Genomic DNA, 23388 nt, shown 5'->3' with positions numbered 1-23388 from the left:
TAAGTGTAGCGATATAGTGCGTTATGTGTTGATTTTCAAATGTTAAGCTAGCATTGTGTGCATCTCTGCACTAAATCCAACATGGCCAGGGTATGTCACATGTTTTATATACTGGTTTTTGTTTGTTAAATTTGGTTTTCAACTTTTGCCTATTTGTAGCTGAGGAATATCAGCCGTCTTCGAGGCTGACAGGAGGATGGGGAAGTACTCCCTCTTCTCTGAGTTTTACAAGAACCTATCCACCAAGATCATCTTTCTCCCCATCTCAGAGGCCACACCCAGGTCCTTGCATGTGAACTGATGTTAATTACTCCTTCAGCAGTGAAGCCATGTGGGGCTGGGTCACCTTGGGGGAAACCATTTAACCGTGAACTCCATTGCTTTGATAGATGCAGAGCTCCCTATACTTTATCTGAATCCAAGCTTTCATTCTCTGAAATGCATGCCCGCTACACCAAGGACCAGGTCTTACAGCACTTAAACACTTGGCTTTGATGGAAACCACTGGACTGCTTTCCAATGTGGCCTGTATTTTATCCTCCAGCCAACAATGTGTTAGTGACCCTGTTTCTCCCCAACCTGCCAGCATGTAGTTTTCTCCGCCATTCTGACAGACATGGAGTGACATGTGCTGTAGCTTAGGTAGTATTCCTCTAAGGCTGGTGGCATCTGGCCTTCTGGGCTGTGCTGGTGGCATCTGGCCTTCTGTGCAGTGCTGGTGGGATCTGGCTTCCTGGCCTGGGCTTCTTTCCCACTTCTGTTGGGCCTCCTCAGTGGAATGTCTGATGTGTTTCCCAGGTTTTCTAGATGGACACTTTTTGTTTGTTTTTATAGCCCTGGGGTTTGAACCCTGGGTACTGTACATGCTAGGCCACTACTCTACCACCAACTTATATATCCCAGTTCCCCTTTAAGTTTATGACAGAGTCTCATTAAAGTTCCCAGGCTGGCTATTCTAGTTTACTTTCTGTTACCGTGATAATAAACTAGAAAGTACATAATATAAAATAAGCCAGGGTTTATTTCATCGTATTTAATCCTCTGAGTAGCTGACAGGGAAACAAATATATATAATTTGTTATAATTTATATATTGGAGCCCCTGATTTACTTTGCGCATGTGTGCTCTCTGTGTGTGAAGATCAGCACTTAGAATGGGGTTTTGCCTGTCAGTTGTTCCAATTATTTGTTGAAAAGGTAGTCTTTCCCTCTTGGAATTGTTTTGAACCTCTGTCTAAAAGTCGGCAGGTATGCTGCGCATGGGTACTCCTGCAACTGTTCCAACAGGGTCTGCAGCTCTTTCCCCACCAAAGCCAGGCTGTCGTCATTAGTATAGGGTGATCTCAGAGCACAGTCCCCTGAGGTCCTTTTGTCTGGTTCGGTTCTCAGAGGGTAATTTCCTCAGTCCAAGAGTTGTTCATATCTCTGATTTGTCCTGATAACAGTTCTAGGTCTCTAGGAGAATGATGGCCGGGCAGTGGTGGTGCACACCTTTAATCCCAGCACTCGGGAGGCAGAGGCAGGCGGATTTCTGAGTTCGAGGCCAGCCTGGTCTACAGAGTGAGTTCCAGGACAGTCAAGGCTATACAGAGAAACCTTGTCTCTAAAAACCAAAAAAAAAAAAAAAAAAAAAAAAAAAAGGAGGAAAATGAGCAGTAAGCACGGATTCCTACAGAAGAGCTCCCTGAGTTGGCGGGATGACCCACAAATGTTGCATCCTCTGTCCTTGGGTTTTCAATTGTTCTTTTAAGCTGCAATGCCTGGTTAAGGGGGTGTGTAATATTCACTGCCTTACCTGCCTTTACAGGAAAGCCAAGCTGCCCTAGGGGAAGGTGACCTTCCTCAGCCTACCCCAGAGTAAGGGATGTGGCTTTAGAATAATAAACAGCTGGAAGCTGAGGCAGGAAGTACTGCAGAACTTCCAATCAGGCAGAGATGCTGAGGGAAACAGGAGGAAGAAGAATGGAGGCTCGGCTGGAGTTGAGCAGAGCTGGAATCCGGCTCTGAGGAACCATGTGGAGAGATGAAATGGCGGAGAATTGGACACTAGCTGAGAGACTGAGTCAGAAAAAAAAAAAAATCCCAATGCCTTTAACTATACAGATGTCTCCATGCCTTAACTGAACCTCAAGCGGGAGCCTTAAAAACTTGGCAAACATTGAAATCACATCCTTAGGCCAGGGCTATTGGGTCAGGGAATACTTTCAGTTACTCTGTCCCCTTTCCCCATCAGTGTGAAGTATTTTATCAGATGGTCACATAGTTGCACTCCTTGAGAAGTTAAAAGGTAGCTAGTTAAAGGCCTTTATATGTGTGGTCTGGAGACATGGCCCAGTGGTTAAAGAGCACTGGCTGTTCTTGCAAAGGACCCAGGTTCTATTCTTGCTTTGTTTTATTTTTTATTTTTGTTTTTCTTTCGAGACAGGGTTTCTCTGTGTAGCCCTGGCTGTCCTGGAACTTACTTTGTAGACCAGGCTGGCCTCGAACTCAGAAATCTGCCTGCCTCTGCCTTGTACCAGGGTCTATTCTTAACAGCCCTTTGGTGCTAACCATCTGTAACTCCAAGGCATTTGAGGCACTCTTCTGGCCCCCATAGGCACAAGCACACATATGGCACGTAGACATACAGGCAGGCAAACACCTACACACAAAAGCAACAACGGAGGAGGAGGTGGAAGAGGAAAATGAAGAAGATCACAACAAAACTTACTAAGATCCTTGGGCCATTAGCCGTTATAGGAGTTCCTGGCTTGTACCTGTGACCTTGATCCAGGCTCACACTGTCACAAGTTCTGAGATCCTCGGGCCACATTTGGACCAACCCCCAGGGCATCATTACTGCACCAGCTGCTTTGCTTAGTTTTGTGTATGGCTGCAGTTCTCCCAGCTCAGGAGCTGATCTTTGAGACTCGTAACACTCCAATGAATGAATGAACAAACAAATGAATGAATGAATGAATGAATGAGTGAACCATTTCCTCAGTGTGCCAAGTTCCCACCTGAGTATCCTGAATGGGATCCTTGCAGCCAAAGTTATAAGCTCGGAACTCGCCTCCGGTCAACGCAGCAAGTTCCTTCAAGAACTCGTTCGCAGCCTCGTCGTTGTAGCTGAAGGAGATGGCACAGATGGGGATGTTCTGAAAGAGTTTGACGTGGTCCATCACCATTTCTGGTGGCTGAAAAGATAACAAGGAGAATCTGAAGCCCTCTTCTGGCCTCCCTAGGTATCAGGCATGCATGTGGCACAAGACATACATGCAGACAAACGCCTATGCACAAAAGCAATAATACAACATGCTTTTGGAAAGGGTAAAAGAGAAAGACAAATGGTATCGTGTAAAAAAAAAATTCTTAGTATTTTCCACAGGTGGTCAAATTCTGAGATAGGAGTTGCTCACACAGTGTGTGATGTTTTTGTCCATATGTTAGTTCAATCCAATAAGCAAACTGCCTACCAAGGAGCATGGAGCCCCGAAGGCCACACAACAGTCTTCTCCCGCTGACGTCCCACATGGTGGTAGGAAAAAGGTTTGCCAAGCAGAATCACCTCAACTTTAAGTGCATCTCAGCATAGAGGACATGCAGTTGGGCTGTGGTCTGGGCTTGGGTGGAGGAAGAAAGACTATCCTAGCTACTGGGGTCCCACATCCTGGCTACTGGGGTCCCACGTGTGGGTGCCTGGCTTCCCAATTTGGCTTCCAAACATCTCTACCAAAAGAACAATTTCAACTTTTGCCAAGTTGTAGGCCATTTGCTTTTGAGAGAGCGCGGGAGAGGTTGAATGTTCTTTTGAGAACTGGGTGTTTTATTTAGGGCCTGTGTGGTACTTTGAATGAAAATGGTCCCTCAAGACTCATAGGGAGTGGCAACTATTTGAAAGGATTCGGATCTGTGGCCTTGTTGGAATATGTTGGACCTTGTTGACAGAAGTGTATCACAGGGGGTGGACTTTGGGGTTTCATAAGCTCCATCCAGGCCCAGTGTCTCTCTCTCTCTTCCTGCTACCGTAGGAAACAGATGTAATACTCCAAGCTACCTCTCCAGTACCATGTCTGCCTGCATGTCACCATGGTCCATGCTATGACAATAATGGACTAAATCTCTGAAACTGTAAAAGCTCAAACTAAATACTTTGTTTTATAAGAGTTGCTATGATTGTGGTGTCTATTTTACAGTGACAAAACGCTGCCTAAAATGGCCTAAATTCCTGGTTAACTCCTTAGAACCATCAGTTCAGCCTTTCAAGAATCATGGGAGGTCGCTGCCTGTCCATCCCTCTTGTCCTTTTTAACTATGAAAACACTGGCTTTCTTTTCATGGCAATGATATCAGCTTAAAAAAAAGAGAGAGACAAGAATCATCAATGGTAACACAGTACAATTTACCTTTCACAGTTAGGAATGGCCAAACCATCCCAGTTCTGACTAACCTAGAAGTTTTTGGAGAGCAATTTCCTTTCTCAATAAAAAAGACACAACAAAAGAGTCTAATGTCCTTCTCCATTCTTGCAAAATGGATCTTTCTTTTGGAGCAGCTGTAGCCATGCTGTGACCATGTGGAAGGGAAATATATTCTAAGATGGTGGACTGTGAAGACAAGAGGAGCTGAGAGTGGTGGCGCATGCCTTTAATCCCAGCACTTGGGAGGCTGAGGCAGGTGGATTTCTGAGTTCGAGGCCAGCCTGGTCTACAGAGTGAATTCCAGGACAGCCAGGCTACACAGAGAAACCCTGACTCGAAAAACAAACAAGATGGCCTAGTCGGCCATCACTGGAAAGAGAGGCCCATTGGACTTGCAAACTTTATATGCCCCAATACATGGGGAATACAGGGCCAAAACAATGGGAATGGGTGGGTAGGGAAGTGGGGGGGGGTATGGGGGACTTTTGGGATAGCATTGGAAATATAATTGAGGAAAATACGTAATAAAAAAAAGAAAACAAACAAACAGACAGACAAACAAACAAACAGACAAGAGGAAGCCCAACTTCTGGGACACATGTGTGGGTGGTTGTATAACCAGAAGAGCTACAGCTGGATTTCTCACCCCTGCAAACGTTGCTCTTTACCATCTGACATTTGCCTGCTGTTCTGCCTTTCCCCAGCCATTCCCTCCAAGTGACAATGTAGCTAGCACCTCCACTTAACGGTGGAATAACTGGTCTGTAGTTAGGTTGGCCGACATCACCAAGTTCTCTGGAGGTGACACTGGGGTACACACACACTGTAATCCTAGATGCGTTACCAAGTGGTGTGCTTCCCTGGTATATGAAGAAGATTGCCTCTTGGTGAGGATCAAGTCATAGTACCATTGTTGACCTCCCAGAGAGGACTCCGCCATCTTCTTCCCAACCATAGCCCAACCACTGTTTTCTGAAACTGTCACTGGTTGTCCCAGTGTTCTCAAGTTAAGAGTCCCCCTTCGATCATCCATCTTGCTTGCTCCTTCAATCAGTTCCAACCTTTGCTCTTCAGTCCTACAAACCAGACACCAGATAACCCTACATTCTGCTAATCCAATAGACCGTGTCAGCATGGCAAGGTGCTGATCTTCATAGGCTCACAGCCGAGATACTGGGGATGGGAAGGGAACTACGGTACTATCGCTCCAACTGCATGCTGGGATCTGCAACTGCTGTCTCCCTTCATTAGCTATTCAGCATCATACATTTATTTGTTCGTTGACTCTCCTCCTACTAAAACCTTCTCTGAAAGCCGGCACCGTGTCCACCTTGTTCACTGTTCAGTAGCCTCAGGCTGAGAAGAGAAGCCCTGGGACTATATTTACCGAGTTCAGTGATGGAAAAGTCACTTATTCCCTCAGAGGAGCCCTGTGAGGGAGGAGGACTAGCTTTAAGCCATAGACGAGGAACTCTGGTTAAAGGACCTTTGCTGGAGGATGGACAGATGGACACGGTCGGGTCAGTCTCAGACCCAGGTTTCTACCTCTCGGTTATTCCCAGTGCTCTATTCAGCTAGAGAGGAGAGGGGCTGCACTAGGAGCAACTTTGTAAGCCCACCACTGGCTCCCAGGCCCCACAGTGCTAAACTAGCAGGGTGTTTCGGCACCCCCTGTGACATTAGAATGTGACTGTAACCCCTGGGCTATTGAACCATCCTCGTGTTTCTTGGGGCTTCTGAACATCTGTGTGCTCTCCACCACCCCAAACCTGTTTGCTCTTCATTGGAATTGCAGTTGGGTTCCTAATATCATAACGAACCAGAAAGTGGTTAGCTCCCTTCTGCCTTCTCCACTCCCCAGCTGCCCGTTCCCAAGCTGGGCACCAAGCCCTGGGGACTCTCAAGCGAGTCCCTTCCTCCCATCTTCCTACTGACGTGCTTACAGGCCCTTGTCAAGGTCTCAGCAGAAGCTCCAGTTTGTCCCTGACATTATCAGAGTGTGTTTCCAAACTAGGGAGGGGTGATAAGTTCTGTTCCTATGAAAGTCCCCATTGTGGAGACACCCATCCTTCTAACCTGTACAGCAGCCCTGACTCGAACATCCTTATCTTGTGCTGCTCACTCCCTCCATGCCCAGATGGTTTTTCCCAGCATGACCCTGCTCCCCATACGCCCACCCTTCTCCACCCACCACCCACGACAATTTGGTCTCCTCCATTCAGAAAGTTCTTTCTCTCCTTTCCAGACACAGTACAGATGCCCCTGTGCACTAGAAAACCCTTGTATAGCTGAATCCATCTCTCTGTGCTGCTAGACATAGAGCAGACAGCCTCACCCCCCTGGACTGTGTCAAAATGAACTGTATACATTTAGCACATTCCCTAAGGCTAGGATCTCTTTCGCAGCCTCAAACCTTGGCACCACCTAGGGTACACGAGAGTCACAGACTGCTTCAGAATAGAAAGCGCAGTGAAGTTGACAGAGAGGGCATTCCAAATTAAATTTCACCAAAGCACCGTTTCTCTGCCATAAATCTACTGCGGTGGTAAAGTCCAGTGGCTTCGATATTTAATCCTTGAGCCATTTGACACAGGATATTTTAGAGTACGCAGTCTGAAAGTATAAACATCTTCCAAAGCAGGATACGTGTTGATACTAATTCACTTTAGCAGTCAATTTACATTGTGCGTGCCTGGAAAAATTCTCGTATTTACTTAATGCCCGGAGTACTCGTCTTTCATTCACAAAGCTCCAAAGCAGCAGAACGGACGCTTCTGAAATATTTTCCAGGCAGGCTAAACAAAGCCAAGAATGTTTCGGGTGAAAGGCACGCTTTTGTTTAAGTGAGGGCAAAACTAAAACTGGGGATGTGAACCAAGGATGTTGCCCAGAGACGTGTTTAGATCGAGCCCTCAAAGGAAAGACGCTGAAAGTGATCTCCATGTTTCTGGTGTGTAACAAAAATGCAATCCAGTGTGCAATGGAAGGCAGGCATCTCCTTCTTTGGGCATGCTCTCCAGGCCTGTAAATATGGGTCACATTAAGTATTAAAATATGTGCTATCACCATGATGCCCATAAATGTTTCTCAGAGTTATAGAAGACAAAGGTGTCTTTTTGTACCTCAGTTCTGGGTCACTATTCCAGGGACACATTTCTCAACATCTCTGTGGGAGTGGGCCCTAGATATTGAACCCAGAGCCCCTCGAATGCTTAGACAAGCACTCAATCCCCGGGCTATATCCTTAACCCCATTTTTAAGTCTCTCAAAACAAAAATTTGAGACAGTGTCTTGCTAAGTTGCTTATTCTGGCCTTGAACTCGTTCTATAACCAGCAGCTGTTGAGTTGGTCATACTCCTGCCTCAGCTTCCTGTGTATGTGGGATGACAGGCCTGAGTCAACAAGATCAGCTTCTCTGTCTGTGAAGAGCTCGGCACCCACCCCGTCTGCAGCAGTCCCTTCAGGAAACTCAACCTGCCTTCTTTGCCATTTTGAGTGAGTACCTGGTCCGGTCTCCCATCTGTCAGAAGGTAGATTACTTGTGTTTCTTCATCAGCAAAAGCAATTTTCAGGGCATTCAGGGTATTTGTGGAACTTCCAACCTGTGGGTGTGAGGGGTGTGGGGGAGAGAGAGATCACATAAGCAAGTGAAGTGTTTTCTTGGCTTCAATTAAAAAAAAAAAAAGGAAGGGAAGGGAAGGGAAGGGAAGGGAAGGGAAGGGAAGGGGAAGGGGAAGGGGAAGGGGAAGGGGAAGGGGAAGGGGAAGGGGAAGGGGGAAGGGGAAGGGGAAGAAGGGGAAGGGGAAGGGGAAGGGGAAGAGGGGGAAGGGGAAGAAGGGGAAGGGGAAGGGGAAGGGGGAAGGGGAAGGGGAAGAAGGGGAAGGGGAAGGGGAAGAAGGGGAAGGGGAAGGGAAGGGAAGGGAAGGGAAGGGAAGGGAAGGGAAGGGAAGGGAAGGGAAGGGAAGGGAAGGGAAGGGAAGGGAAGGGAAGGGAAGGGAAGGGAAGGGAAGGGAAGGGAAGGGAAGGGAAGGGAAGGGAAGGGAAGGGAAGGGAAGGGAAGGGAAGGGAAGGGAAGGGAAGGGAAGGGAAGGGAAGGGAAGGGAAGGGAAGGGAAGGGAAGGGAAGGGAAGGGAAGGGAAGGGAAGGGAAGGGAAGGGAAGGGAAGGGAAGGGAAGGGAAGGGAAGGGAAGGGAAGGGAAGGGAAGGGAAGGGAAGGGAAAGAAGGGGAAGAAGGGGAAGAAGGGGAAGAAGAAGGGGAAGAAGAAGGGGAAGAAGAAGGGGAAGAAGAAGGGGAAGAAGAAGGGGAAGAAGAAGGGGAAGAAGAAGGGGAAGAAGAAGGGGAAGAAGAAGGGGAAGAAGAAGGGGAAGAAGAAGGGGAAGAAGAAGGGGAAGAAGAAGGGGAAGAAGAAGGGGAAGAAGAAGGGGAAGAAGAAGGGGAAGAAGAAGGGGAAGAAGAAGGGGAAGAAGAAGGGGAAGAAGAAGGGGAAGAAGAAGGGGAAGAAGAAGGGGAAGAAGAAGGGGAAGAAGAAGGGGAAGAAGAAGGGGAAGAAGGGGAAGAAGAAGGGGAAGAGGAAGGGGAAGAGGAAGGGGAAGGGGAAGGGGAAGGGGAAGGGAAGGGGAAGGGGAAGGGGAAGGGAAGGGGAAGGGGAAGGGGAAGGGAAGGGAAGGGAAGGGAAGGGAAGGGAAGGGAAGGGAAGGGAAGGGAAGGGAAGGGAAGGGACTTCTAAACTAAGAGAGAAAATTTCATTGACAAAATGATTTAAGACCAGTGACCCCAAGGAACCAGGCCCCTGGGTATGCCACCAGGGTCTCTAGCCTGGCAGTCCAAGGTCTGCTGGAAGCCAAGGCTGTGGATTTCCTGTCTTGACAACAGGGGTCTTAATGCAATTTCATCTCTGTGGTTTTGTGTGAACCGCTAACTCAGTTAAGGCTGGAGCTTAATCAAGCTGCCGGAATACTTCCTGGCTGAAATCATGTTTGTTCCAACTCAGGATTTATCATGCCACCCAGCACTGGGCAAACTCGAGTGTGGTCTCGTTTTAATGATGAACACATGAATGTTTCCAGCATAAATCCAATCAACAATGGTCAGGTGGAAAATACACCTTAGAATGCTTGGGTGTGTTATTGGTTCTTGTGTGAATGCATGGGGTCCCGAAGTTCTGCTTTGAACGTGATGGAAATAAACTAACTTAACATAGCTGGAAGCCTACAGGTTCTATGTCCCTGGGATTTAACCAATCACGTTAAAAATGTTCAGAAAAACAATTACACAGATACTGAGTATCAAAAAAAATTATTATTCCCCAAATAATATATTATTGTAAGTATAGTTGCATTTTTATTGTGTTAGATATAAGTAACTTGAAAGTGATTAAAAACAGACAGAAGGAGGTGCATAGTTCAGACGCAAACATGCTCCGTTTTATACAAGTAACATCTGTCGGGTTTGGTATCCATGGGGGTGGGGGGGATCCTGGAGCCAGTTCTCCATAGCTACTGAGGGATAACTGCATAAATTAAAACCAAAGAGAATACAGTATGACTTATTTTCTCTCTTACATAAAAGATTAATCATCACACCATTCATAATTCTTTGTGTGTGTGTGTGTGTGTATACATATTTTAAAAAGAATATGTCAAGGGGAAATGATGATAGGTTTTTTAACAATGTTACCAAACACATCAATTATAAATTAGAAAAATCTCATGAGTCAATACAGAGTGAAATGAAGCCAGATAGATGTACATTCACTAGAACATACTTTAACATATAAACATAAGCCTTACCAAGATATAATCCCTGTCTGTAAAATACACAGGACTGCAAGATTAGCCCTTTCTCCTTGTCTCAGACCCAGAGTATCAATTCAACCACAGTGGTAAGCAAGAAAAACAACTGTGACTGATCCAAGCCGGAGGGAATTTATGCAAAGGGCATCTGGAGAGCTCACAGCACTGCCATCTGGCAGGGAAACCCAGCTTGGGACCTCACACCAGCACAGGCCCCAGTCCTGCTGCAAGCCTGCCTGGCAGAGGCCCCACTGCAACACCACCAGGATACCAGATGCTGTAGTTAGCTATACCAAACCAGGCACTGTCAGACATGACATGGACCAGCAGCCCGCTGCCACCCAAGAGGCTTCACCCATCTGCATATGCCACCACTGTCACCGTCTCTGTACCGTTGGTAGACCTACCGTCTGGGCTTACTGCCTCTCAGTTCAAATCCAGGAAGGTTACTCTGAACCTTGTGTGACTGAGTCCCACGCACACTTACACATAAGATGAAGGGAAGCCAGAGCTTCAACGTCTATATGGTGACCAGGCTCTGCTCCCTTATGAGAACTGGATCCAGAGATGAAGACTGGTGGCCCAAGGAATGACAAGCATCCAGCTCATATCCCTTTCTGTTAAGAGATGCTGAAACCCAGGCCCAGGTGGGGAAGTCATGACTCCTCCCATGCAGCTGCTCTCCCTTGGGTCTCTTTCACAAGCCTCTTCTCCCTATCCACGGATACTTAACAAAGTACCCAAGACCCACTTTGCCATGCATTATGCTAGGGCTAGAACACAAAAGAGCAAATTGTCTTGAGAGGGGTTCCTATGCCAGTGCTGGCAACCTGGAGACACTGCATTAAACACTATGCTGACCCAGCTACGCGGATGTCTGACATTGGCTGCATTACTCTAGCTGGGTGGATAGCCTACCATGGAGTTGGCGCAGAAAGCTACTAAAGACACGTAGATGAGAGGCAAATACAGAATATGATACGATCTCCAATCCCCAACCCCCACCCCCACCCTCGCTTCCTACGTTGTTCAGGATTGGACAAGTAGTTTTTTGGGTTTTTGTTGGTTTGTTTGTTTGTTTGGTTGGTTGGTTTGGTTTGGTTTGGTTTGGTTTTTCGAGACAGGGTTTCTCTGTTTAGCCCTGGCTATCCTGGAACTTACTTTGTAGACCAGGCTGGCCCAGAACTCAGAAATCTGCCTGCCTCTGCCTCCCAAGTGCTGGGATTAAAGGCATGCACCACTACCGCCCAACTGGACAAGTAGTTTTATTGCTATAGCGTGCACAGGAAGCAAGCTGTTGAACAAGTGGTAGAGCCGAAGATAATAAAAACAACTAAATGTATCCTGGCCTAAGCACCTAGAGTTCCTACATTTTTACCCTGTGGCCCAAGCAGACTCCGAGTTAGCAAGTTTTATTCCTGTGTCCCCAGAAAGTCACACACTAGGAACAGGAAGCCCAGGGACATACCCTCCACCTCTGCGTCAGTACCAAGCAGGAACTGAGTGGGAGTCCCAGCTACGTGAGATGTCTCTGAAGGATAATGGTTACCGGGGTGAAAGCTCACAAATATAAGCCAGCTCAGGCAGGCTAAAGACAGCATCTGCCTGCTGAACCGGAGGAGTCTCCTGACACAATAATCAGATTGCCCAGGATGCAATAAAGAAAATCCAGTCGTCCCACAAAGAACCACAGACAGCTCGTTTGTTTGAGAAAAGTCATCAGCTCAGAGATCTCTGAGACTGCAAAGCAGATAGAATATTAATACCAGAAAAAGAGAGAGAGGAGAGTGAGAAATTTTTTAAATATTCAAGAAGAATTGCTTTTTTAAAAAAACCCTCAGGGGCTGGAGTGATGACTTTGGGGGGTCATAAGTGTGTACTGTTCTTGTAGAGGATCCTAATTTACTTCCCAGTATATATGCTGGGTGGCTCACTCTCGTGAGTCACAGCTATGGGGGATGACCCCTGTGGGCACCTGCACGTGTGTGCACAGCCCTGTTTTATACACATATACATAATTTAAAATAATGAAAATCTTTTTTAAATCCAAATTTATGCTGAAGAGTATAAAGATTATAATTCAAGAAGCTGAGAAAACCCCAAATGGGTTAAAAATTTAAGAAATCATAGCTAGATACATTGTGTGTAAATTTCTGAAATAAAGCCAAAACCAAACCAAACCAAACCAAACCAAACCAAAACAAAACAAAACAAAACAAAACAACAACAACAACAAAAACAAAAAACCCACTCTCCCTAAGAACAGTCAAAGAAAAATAACATAACATATTGCATTGCCCACTAAGGAATTCTAGTCTGGGTGGCAGCCACTTCCCATCTGAAACCACAGACACATAAGGAAGTGGCCTGACATGTTTTGAGTGTCAAGAGGAATGAATCCGCAGTCATAACTCACATCTGGTGGGAATACCGAGTTCGGGGCTGATGGAAAAGCATATGACTCTATAGCTGGGGGGTCTCATCTTTAAAGGGTGACTAATGAGAACTTACAACTCAAAAGAAGCAATAGAAGACACTCCAACGGTGGACACGGAAGCAGAGCAGAAGGCCACTCTTAGCTCCCTAAACCTCTCCAGTCACATGCTACAGTTGGGGTAAGTTTCACAGCATCTAATGGTTGCATACAGGAGAGCCATTTCAGTAACACGTTTAAGGTGGATGGAGCTTGAAGTCAGGCTTCCTAGCTTGGAGTCCTCATACATCAGTGTCTGGAGCTGTAATACATGGCAACTTTGTATAAGGCAAGCCAGTAGGGAAAGGGTTTAGTAACCTTACAGAATGCTACGGTAGTCAGCAAAGCAGAACGCTACAGGTGATCTAAGGACCCAGGAGAAGGCAAGAGAAAAGGAGGAACCTGGGGATACACAGTAAACAAATAACCAAACGGTAGGCGTGAGCTTTAGATAGCAACAATGCATACGCAAGGTGCTAATACCCATTACTTATCAGAGATCGGGGAACGACTTACAGCCATGACCAGATCCCTTAATCCTACAAGAACTCACTTTACATACAGTCGCATGGACAAGCTGGAGATAAGAGGGCGAAAGCGATACGTTACAGATTTATTCTTGTAAAGCAGGGATAGTACACGGAATAGCACACTTAGTACATTTTAGGCTTGTGGATGGGGTTGTCGGGTTTTGCTCGGGTTTGATTTTTGTTTTTGAGACGAGGTCTTGCTAGGTAGGCTTCTACCTCATTATCCTCCTGCCTCAGCCTCCTGGGTGCCAGGATATGTATGTATTACAAAGCCGGGCTCACCATATACTTCAGAGCAGTGAAAAGTACTAAGGACAAGAAGGGACATTAAATAATGGTAGAAGGCTCAATCTACAACCACAGAAATTCTAATTATATGGACCTAACAATAGAGTCTTAAAAAACACAATGCAGAATGTTATAGATCTGAAAAAGAAAAAAAAATAGAGAAATGGCCAATTATGGTTATTTTCTCTAACACCCAGCACCGTGGTAGCAACATTCTATAAATTTAACCGTGTTTTACTTAATTTTCCATAATTTCTATTAAGTTTTAAATTTTTTATGAAAAACAATTTACAATATCGAAAATAAATCTTGCCAAGTATGCCTTCGGCCATCACGGAGTCAAAATTAATAACCGAAGACAACTTGAAAACCTCTCAATGGGCTGGAGAGATAGTTTAGCAGTTAAGAGTGCTGACTGCTCTTCTGAAGGTCGTGAGTTCAAATCCCAGCAATCACATGATGACTCACAACCATCCTTAATGAGGTCTGATGCCCTCTTCTGGGGTGTCTGAAGACAGCTACAGTGAACTAACATATAATAAATAAATCTTTAAGCCGGGTGTGGTGGCCCACACCTTTAATCCTAGCACTCGGGAGGCAGAGGCAGGCGGATTTCTGAGTTCGAGGCCAGCCTGGTCTACAGAGTGAGTTCCAGGACAGCCAGGGCTACACAGAGAAACCCTGTCTCGAAAAACCAAATAAATAAATAAATAAATAATTTTTTTTAAAAAAAGATAGAAGCTGTGCGGTGGTGGCGCACACCTTTGATCCCAGCACTTGGGAGGTAGAGGCAGGCAGATTTCTGAGTTCGAGACCAGCCTGGTCTACAGAGTAAGTTCCAGGATAGCCAGGGCTATACAGAGAAACCCTGTCTCAAAAAACAAAAAAGAAAAACAAAAACAAAAAAACAAAAAAAAAAAGAAAGAAAGAGAGAAAGAAAGAAAGAAAGAAAGAAAGAAAGAAAGAAAGAAAGAAAGAAAGAAAGAGAGAAAGAAAAAGAAAAAACCTCCCAACACTTGGAAATCAATTAGCGGATTTTTAATAATTTGTGGCTCAAAAGAAGAAAAAGGAAACAAGAGATTTAAAACTTACTAGAAATTATGGGAAATTAAGTAAAACACATAAATCTGTAGACTGTGACTCCCACAGCGCTGGTGGGGAAATCTGTGCCATTAGTCGTTCATGCTGGAACCATGGAAACACCTCCAGAAGCCAGCTGTGCTACTAAATGAAGAACCTTCCCGAGGCAGAGTGACGCCCACTCGGAGCAAGTGTGAAGAAGGACACGACACAAGAGCAGAGTTGGGGAAACTCAACAGAACAGCAAAACCGTAGACAGGGTGGCTCGGGAAAAAAAATAAGTCAGCGTAGGTTGTATGCAGTGATTCCTCAACACTTAGGAGGCTAGTGGGAGGCTGGATCGGAGCCAGCCTGGGCTACCCAGCAAGGGACTGTCTCAGAAGAAGCCAGGCATAGTGGCAAACACCCAAAATTCCAGCTACTGAAGAGATCAAGACCGGAAGACTTCAAGTTCAAGGCCAGCCTGGGCAACTTAGCAACACTAACCTCAGACTGAAAGATTTAAAGAGCTAGGGATGAAGTCCAATAAGACTTGCCTGCCATGTTCAAGGCCCTGATTCAACCCCCAGTGCCCAAACCCAAAACGAACAAACAACAACAACAACCACCACAACAGCAAACCCAAACAAACAAACACCACCACCACAACAGCAAACCCAAACAAACAAACAAACACCACCACCACAACAGCAAACCCAAACAAACAAACACCACCACCACAACAGCAAACCCAAACGTCTGAAGAACATTCTAGAAAATGCCACCAGTGTTCTTCATCCTCGTCAAAGTGGCAGAAATCCAAGGAAGACCAAGAGGCTTCCGCCTGCTGGGGAGACTGGGGAGATACGGCCGTTGGAAATGTCTTGATAGAAAATCTGACGGGCTCGGAATGAAACCTACATTTCAGTTAACAAGTGAGCGCCAACGGGAGGCGAGCACAACCCACAATGCTTCCACCCGGTGAGACTGAATGTACAGCAAACTGTCAGCTAACAGCATAGCTCCTGCTACTGGTAGGATGTAAAAAGAAGAGAACATTGATAAGTTTGGGACCTTAACAAGTTGAGTCTGACCTTGACGCTACATTCTAGGATAAGGTGGCCAGTTCCTTAAAGGCATTGTCGTCTCAACCAATACAGTTCCTTCTTTACCCATTTTAAAGGCAATCCCCAAAGATCTTGGGGCCTCCCGGTGTCTGCCTGGGCCTGCTTTGATCAGTCAGGATTCAGGGAGCTCAGGTAATGTCTGGTATGGCTGCAGGGCAAACCTAGGACTCTAGACTCGCACCGCGAGCTATTTTAAGCAACTCTTTAACGCCCTGTCTCAGTTTTCAGTGTCTCAAATATCTGGAATGCAACATGGTTCTGGAGCATATTCAAAATTAAGGGAAGCTCAAGGTGAGAGAAAATTCAGGAAAAGAAAATCCTTCCCAATCGCCCATGTGACAAGAAACAACAGCTTTCCAGATCTCAATTCAGACCTGAGAAATTACTTCTCACCCTGTATCGATCTGCCCTCCTCTCCCCCAGCCCACTCTTCTCACTCTCAGCCTTAAATGCTCAGACGGTCCTGTCTGTCTCCAGGAGCGCATTGCTTCTGAACGAAGGTCACTGTTAGGAACAGCTGCAGCCGCCCCTTTGGACCTTTCAAACACTGATGGGAGAGGGTCAGGTGGGACAGATCTGGACGCCCGCCTGGGTACCGCCAGAATATTATCTGTTGAGGTCTGTTTTCATCACGGAGCTGCAGTCAGAGCCCAGGACAGATTTGGAAAGAGAACCACCGCACCTTGTCCAAGGGTCACATACCCACAACTCCAACCAACCATGGAATGAAGATTCATGCATGTATGTGTGTTCACACACACACACACACACACACACACACACTATTGCCTCTGGGGCTGGGGAGATGGCTCAGTGAATAACGTTCTTGCTGTTGAAAATGATGAACACCTGAGTTTGGAGGCCCAGGCCTCGTAACAGCTGGGTGCCGGGTACAATTTCGTGCATCTATAATCCCAGCACTCCTACGGCATGATAGAAGCTCACAGGCTACCCTGCTGGATGGAAGCAGCAGAACAACCAAGAAACCTTGTCCAAGGCAAGGGTGATGATGAGGACCAACGCACGAGGTTATTCTCTAGTCTCCACAGGAGCTCCCTGGCACACATGTGCCTGCACTCATGTGCACAGATCTGCATATACACACATGTAACACACATAAATATAGACACAAAACATCATGGCTGTTTGAACCTACACAGGCTTTCCCCCTGTGTTTATTCCCTAAATGATACAATGTAGCACCTGTTACATGCACTGGGTATTGTGAATTGTACAGAGATGATTTGGGGTGCATGGGAAGTTTTGTGTGGGCTCTCTGCAAATCTCACAGCATTTTATGTTAGGGATTTGAGCATCTGCGGCTCTTATAGGATGCGGGGGAGGTCCTGGAATCAATCTCCCATGGATACCAAGGGATGGTGACTATAAATAGATGCTTGTCTAAACTTTAAGGTGCTGACTTTTGAGATTGGATAAATGGGAGCAGTGTAGCCAAGTAACTGTTCATGTATAGACACCGCCTTTCTTGGCGCCCAAGCCATTTCTCAGTAATTTCTATCCCAAGTAAACACAAAGGACATAGTTAGTTCTTGCACACTAGTCCACCACCGCACACATTGTACCTTGATGTCTCTGATCCATGACTGAGCCTGTTTCAAATTATCTTCATTGACTTCAGCAAGTTTTTCCCGCCAAGCAATTGCCTGACCATCAAATGTCACAAAATTGAACTTACTCTTGTATCTGAGCTGTTCCTGTAAGAGACAATTATTATTTAACCATAAAACTGCTCAAACGTAAGTGAAGCTGAAGAGAAATTTCAGTTTGAGGCAATCTCTTAGATATCCATTTTTAGTTCTAGAAACTGGCGAAAAATTATGTTCAATTGAAAAAAAAAAAACAGGTTCTGCTGTAAAAGACATTTGAGTCAAATGATACAGTCTGGATGTTTGGCCTCTATTGATGTTATATATGAATGCGACATATGTGTAAGCAATGTCATAGGTGATATTAAATACTAACTTTATTACCGATATTAATGCAGTGCTGAAGAAGCATGCCAAATGCTTAAAGAAAGAAAATTCCAAATGACATCGTTTTGTCACCACGTCTTGAGAAAGGCTATTATTTGGGCACAGATCTATTCACTTGCAGGTCATCAGCCCACGTTTCTCTGGAGAAGCTAGCTAAGAGCTTTATTTTTTATTTCTTAAACATTCTCCATTCTCAGCACAACAGACCCATGACAATACTGTGAGATACAGGTCAGCACAACAGACCCATGACAATACTGTGAGATACAGGTATGGAAACTAGACTCAGGGAGCAACCTGCTTCCAAGCAAACAACTGAGGGGCAACCCAGGTGAATGGGGCAGAAACTGGAATCTTCCACTATGAGCCTACCTATTTATGGCTCTACATAGATGCTTGTCTAAACTTTAAGACACTGACTAATAAGATTGGATGAATGGGATCCGTGTAGCCAAATAACTGTCCATGTCTAGACACTGCCTTCCATTTCTCAACAACTTCTATCCCGTGAGCAAACACAGGGCATTTTCCCACTTCTCACACACTAGTCCACCACAGTAGACATTTTGGTAGGATTACCAGATATCCTTCCCACTTGCAATTCTTGGGCCAGTTCACACAGTTTCCCTAATTGACATAGAAAATTTGAAATGTCAAGATGATAAATATCTAAAAAAATCAAAGTGGTTTCTGTTGGTTATCATATGTTAGTGACGACTTCAGGTAGAAAGCATGGACACACAACTTAAGTGATCCAGGGATGACAGTGACATAAAGGACCCAGCAGAGAGAGGACAAGTCTGGTTGCCAGGGAGCACTCAGAATTCTAGAATGACAAAGGGGAGCATTTCTGGACTGGTTTTCTCAGAGACCTTTTGATACAGTGTGTCTCTGTTCACTGCTCAGAGCCACTACAGACAGTGACGATTCAGGATACGTTTTTTGACATGCCAACCCAAGTACAGGAACTTGACTGTCCCCCCTCACCTGTATGAACTGAATGATCTTGTCCTTGACCAGGTTTAGTCTGCTCTTCATTGAGCAGGACGTGTCGATGAGGACATAGATGCACTCTCCACGCGCTTTGCCAAAGAGGATGTGACTCCCATTTTGTAGCCACTTAATCCTAGGCAGGAAAAAGGCATCAAAGTAAACAGAGTCTGTGGGCACCGAGCTCTTCCTCAGAGCCCAGCGCTACAGGTACAGAGCCCAGGCATCTGCAACAGGGTTCATACCAGGTCTTTGATGAATGGATAATTTACTTTTAGATTTTTCTTTTTCTGCAGAAAAACCTCCATTGGAGACTGGAGAAATTGGCTCAGCAGTTAAAATCGCTTACAGCTTTGGCAGAGGATTGGCTTCCAGTTCCCATCACCCATATTAGTTAGCTCACAGCTACCCATTACTCCAGCTCAGGGAGACCCAGTGTGCTGTCTTCTAGCTTCTGACAGCGCTCAAATATGCACACACGCGCGCACACACACACACACACACACACACACACACTCATGAAAACGTATCTTTTTTTTTTTTTTTTAAATGAAAACTTGACATTTAGACTGGCTCTCTTATCAGGCCCCTCCACTTCCCATCATCAATTCAAGCGGAACAAAACTAAGAAAATCAATACAACGGAAAAACATATGCAAAGAAAGCCATAAGCAAATTACTTCTCGCTCTTGCTATGCAAAGTCTCTCAGCTCTGACATCAGTCAGTGCAGTGCCGCTGGTAAAGGCAGCTCATTCCTGAAGCCTGTGGCGTCTGTAAACAGGACTGGGTGACCCCAGGGCCCCAAAACAACTAAAGTGTCTGTGTGCACAGGACTGCTGATGTGGTCAGTGCTCACGAATGTACCAGGAGGCACTGAAATTCACAGCTTCAGGAAAATCCTTGCAGAAAAGAGGATGGAGAAAAGGCCTTACTGAACGGAGCCCAGCAAGTGTTAGGCATCTGGGCAAAATAGCAAATGGCAGTTACTGAATAGAAAGGTAGAGACTGTGTAGGACACGGATGGAGCCGGTGTAGGGAGAGCCATGGTCCACACACTCACATATCTGCAGGGAGTGCTAGGGATGTGGACCAAATGACGATCAGGGCATGTGTGTGAAGAAATCGCAAAGCCAAGGAGAAAAATCATCCGAAGAGAGCTTACCAGAGTTTACACACCTGACAACAGCAGTTCACTTTTCTGCAGTCAGAACAGAGTCAAGTGGAATCCTCACAGGGAAGTCACCTCATCAGTAGAGCCCAAACCAGCTCTAGGATAAAGACCACTGTGGACATAAGCTAGCACGACTTAAAACTACAACTTAGACTCAAATCGGCTCTAAGCAGTTCAACACTATCATAAAACACAGAGTCTAGCATCTAACAATATAAATTTCAAAATTCTGGACTCTAGAAAAAAAAGAGAAAGAAAAATATTGACTATAAGTCATAGGCGTGCCAAGAAAGAGGTAAACATCCATGTTTGGTAAGGAATCTGGTAGACAGAAATAGAGCGATGGAGTCTAATGTTAGAATTAGTGGCAACTAATTACCAAGCAACTAATTCTAATGTTAGAATTAGCAGAAAAGCAAAGGGTGTTATGTGGTCACTATAAATGCATTTCACATGTCCAGGAACAGAACCAGAAGAGAAATGGAAAACAAAATTGCTCCTATACTTTGTAGAAGAGGAAGCTGAGAGAATGTAAGAGACAGAATGGAGAAGAGCCCCCGTCAAGTGCTGTGGCAGACATGTTGTGGCAGCTGCACTCACAGACGCAAACAGCTGTGGTTACCTGTGCAGGACCTGCACAGGACCAAGTCAGTCAACAGCCCCACATAGGTGGGGAGCTGCTCGCCAGGCCCCGGCACTTCCTGGGGAACTATGGGCAGCTGTCGGGATGGGGGAAGCCATGCTTTCTGGAGCATGTATTTGCTGATGGCTTCTCATGCTCCTGTGGAGGGCCCCATACCCATTTACATATGATCAGCGCTAACTGGACTTAGTAGTTATTTAAAAAAATAAAAGGCATAAAATTGGGCCATGTTAGGGGTTACAGGTGGGTTAGAGGAAGGAAACAGGGGTTAGACATAATTCTATTTTATTACATATATGTATGAAATGTGAAAGGATAAATACAAATGATAATAAATAATAAATTTTAAAAGATCCTTAGTGGGACTCCTAGAGGGACGCATCTGAAGTGGAAAGGGAATTATATACATCAACCGGGAGCAGAGGAGACCTCAGGGAATTGTTTCAAGGCACAGCAGTAAGAAACAATTCAAAGTGAAACAGAAAATTAGACACAATTTTGTAACACACAAGTATGTCTGTAATTAGACTTGACTGGGTAATGAACAGGAAAGGGAGAAATAGAAACTGACATCCAAAAATGTTTCTAATTTGATGGAAACAGTGTGCATGCAGACCCAAGGAGGTCAAAGAACCCAGAGGGAAGGAAAAGGAGGGGAGAGGAGGGGAGGGGAGAGGAAAAAGAAGAGAGGACCGTGAGAGGAGAGAGAGGAAGAGGAGAGAGGGGGAAAAAGGAGAAGGGAGAGGGGAGGGGGAGGGGGACAAGGGAGAGGGGAGGGGGGAGACCATAGCAAACTACAACATCGTGAATTTCATGAAAGCCAGTGATTAAAAGCAGCCAGGGACAGGAAAATTCATAGTGCATTCAGAGGAACAATTCTAAGAATAAAGGTCTTCTTCCTCCCCTTTTTAAACAGCATAAGTCATACAAGCCAGAACACATTGAAGATTTTTAAAAAGAAACAACTGATAAAATTTTCAAACTAGAAATATGCTTAGTAAAAAGATCTTTAAAAAGAAAAAGAAGAGGAAGAAGAGGAAGGAGGAAGAGGAGGAGCAGAAGAAGAAGAAGAAGAAGAAGAAGAAGAAGAAGAAGAAGAAGAAGAAGAAGAAGAAGAAGAAGAAGAAGAAGAAAGAAAGAAAGAAAGAAAGAAAGAAAGAAAGAAAGAAAGAAAGAAAGAAAGAAAGAAAGAAAGAAAGAGAAAATTGAAGGGGTTTACGCTCTAACTGTGCTGATCCAATTCATTGCTAGTGACTTGAAGCACAACAGATACTAACAAAGCTTTTCAGGTAGAAAGGAAAGAATGCCTGGTGGAAAACCAAGTTTATGTAAAGGGGTAGAAAGCCATAGAAAGGGGTATGAGCAAATACAACTGGTATTTATTCTAATTTTCAGTCTTTGCACTGTATTATTGTGTTCATAGAAGATGCACATTTAAAGTGCAGGGTGACTGGAAACGAGAGTGGGCGTGGACTTTATGACGCTCTTCTACACAAAGCAGTGTGGTCTTGTTAAGATAGACTGAGAGGTTAATATATGTTGTGTAAACATCAAAGTGTCACGCACGTCAAGACAAAACGTAACAGGTAAAGTTGATAAGACAACAATAGAGGGGAGAAGAAGTCATGAAAAGGAAACCAGGTGCCACAGTTAAAAAGTGAAGAAAAGGGCCTGGTGAGATGGCTCAGAAGGTAAGAGCACTGACCGCTCTCCTGAAGGTCCTGAGTTCAAATCCCAGAAACCACATGGTGGCTCACAACCACCCATAATGAGATCTGACGCACTCTTCTGGTGCATCTGAAGACAGCTACAGTGTACTTGTGTATAATAATAAATCTTTTTTAAAAAGTTACAAGATCCCAGATTTAAATCTAACCAAGTTAGTGAGTGTAAACCACCAGACACCACAGCACTGGTGCGCACTGCCTCGCCAGAGACAGGCAGAGAGAAAAGGACAGGAAGAGATCAGCCATGGAAGCAAGTGTGGGCGCTAAGGTGCAGTGACTACTCAGATTCCAGACTGCATACACTTCCTAATCAGGAGTGTTAGCAGAGCTGAGCAGGGCATGTCGTATGATAAATGAGCTGACCCACCAGGAGGACACTGACCGTCTGCATCAAGGATGCAGAGACTGACAGAGCTGCGGAGTGCTAAGGGAAAAGCTTCGAGACCTGGAAGAACCACACAGAAACATTCTCAGTAATTTATAGAACAACTGAAGAGAAAAATCTGTAGAAAATTTGCACAATACTTCCAACAAACTGGGGTAAGCGGTGTTCAATACTTTCCAAGTTCTGGGCCACAGAATCTTTCTGCAGATTCGAGAACTCCAGACTCTGATGGTGTTAATAGTGAATTCTGCTAAACAGTACATGTAGGGGTGGTGCTAATCCTCACACAGTACTGCAGAAGATAGAAAATAGAGAGATCCTGCTTGTTCATGACTCTGGTCCTCAAGGGACAAAGGGATGCAAAGGCTGGAGTAAACACAAACACCACGTCCCCCACAAGACTGGAAACACAAACTAGAGAGTCATCTCTGAAACCATAGCAGAGGGGGCTCTAGACACAGGCACAGCTTGCTGTGAGTTATCTATCACCATGTGGCTTTCAAGATGCTGGGGCTCTGGGCATAAATACTGGGCAGTTGGGAATCTGCTACATCTGGGTTTGTAATAAAAACAACAGGAGTGTGAAAAGAGGGTTCATTTTCAAATGTCCATGGCAGAGCTGCCACTGGCTTAAACCTTAGATTTAGCATCTGGTATAATCCACAGAACAAATTTACAAATGCTGTCACTATTCCCACTTTATAATCAAGGAAACAGATACAAAATGTCACTAGCTACTGTGCCTGGGGCCAAACAGCAAGTGGGAGAGTTGGGATTTTCACCATATTTTTAATTTCTTATTTTTTC

The 23388-nt window shown here is 45.2% G+C and overlaps 1 protein-coding gene across 6 annotated transcripts in view; it reads right to left on the bottom strand.

Moving 5' to 3' along the window:
* Vwa3b (von Willebrand factor A domain containing 3B) overlaps positions 1-23388 on the bottom strand; it is a 163279-nt gene that overhangs the window by 58315 nt on the left and 81576 nt on the right. For all 6 annotated transcript variants that reach the window (XR_015046881.1, XR_015046877.1, XR_015046880.1 and 3 more), the window contains exons 11-14: positions 18652-18790; positions 17254-17385; positions 7904-8002; positions 2999-3175 (exon numbers count right to left, since the gene is read on the bottom strand). Coding sequence is in view for 2 of the 6 variants with exons in the window: in XM_085836386.1 (XP_085692512.1) it covers positions 2999-3175; positions 7904-8002; positions 17254-17385; positions 18652-18790 (547 nt within the window). In the remaining 4 variants the exon portion in view is untranslated. The remainder of the gene's footprint in view (positions 1-2998; positions 3176-7903; positions 8003-17253; positions 17386-18651; positions 18791-23388) is intronic.

This window comes from Mus caroli, unplaced genomic scaffold, assembly GCF_978045245.1.
Source record: "Mus caroli unplaced genomic scaffold, Mus_caroli_1 scaffold_1, whole genome shotgun sequence".
Lineage (NCBI taxonomy): Eukaryota > Metazoa > Chordata > Mammalia > Rodentia > Muridae > Mus > Mus caroli.
This window is presented reverse-complemented; position numbering and strand designations above follow the sequence as displayed.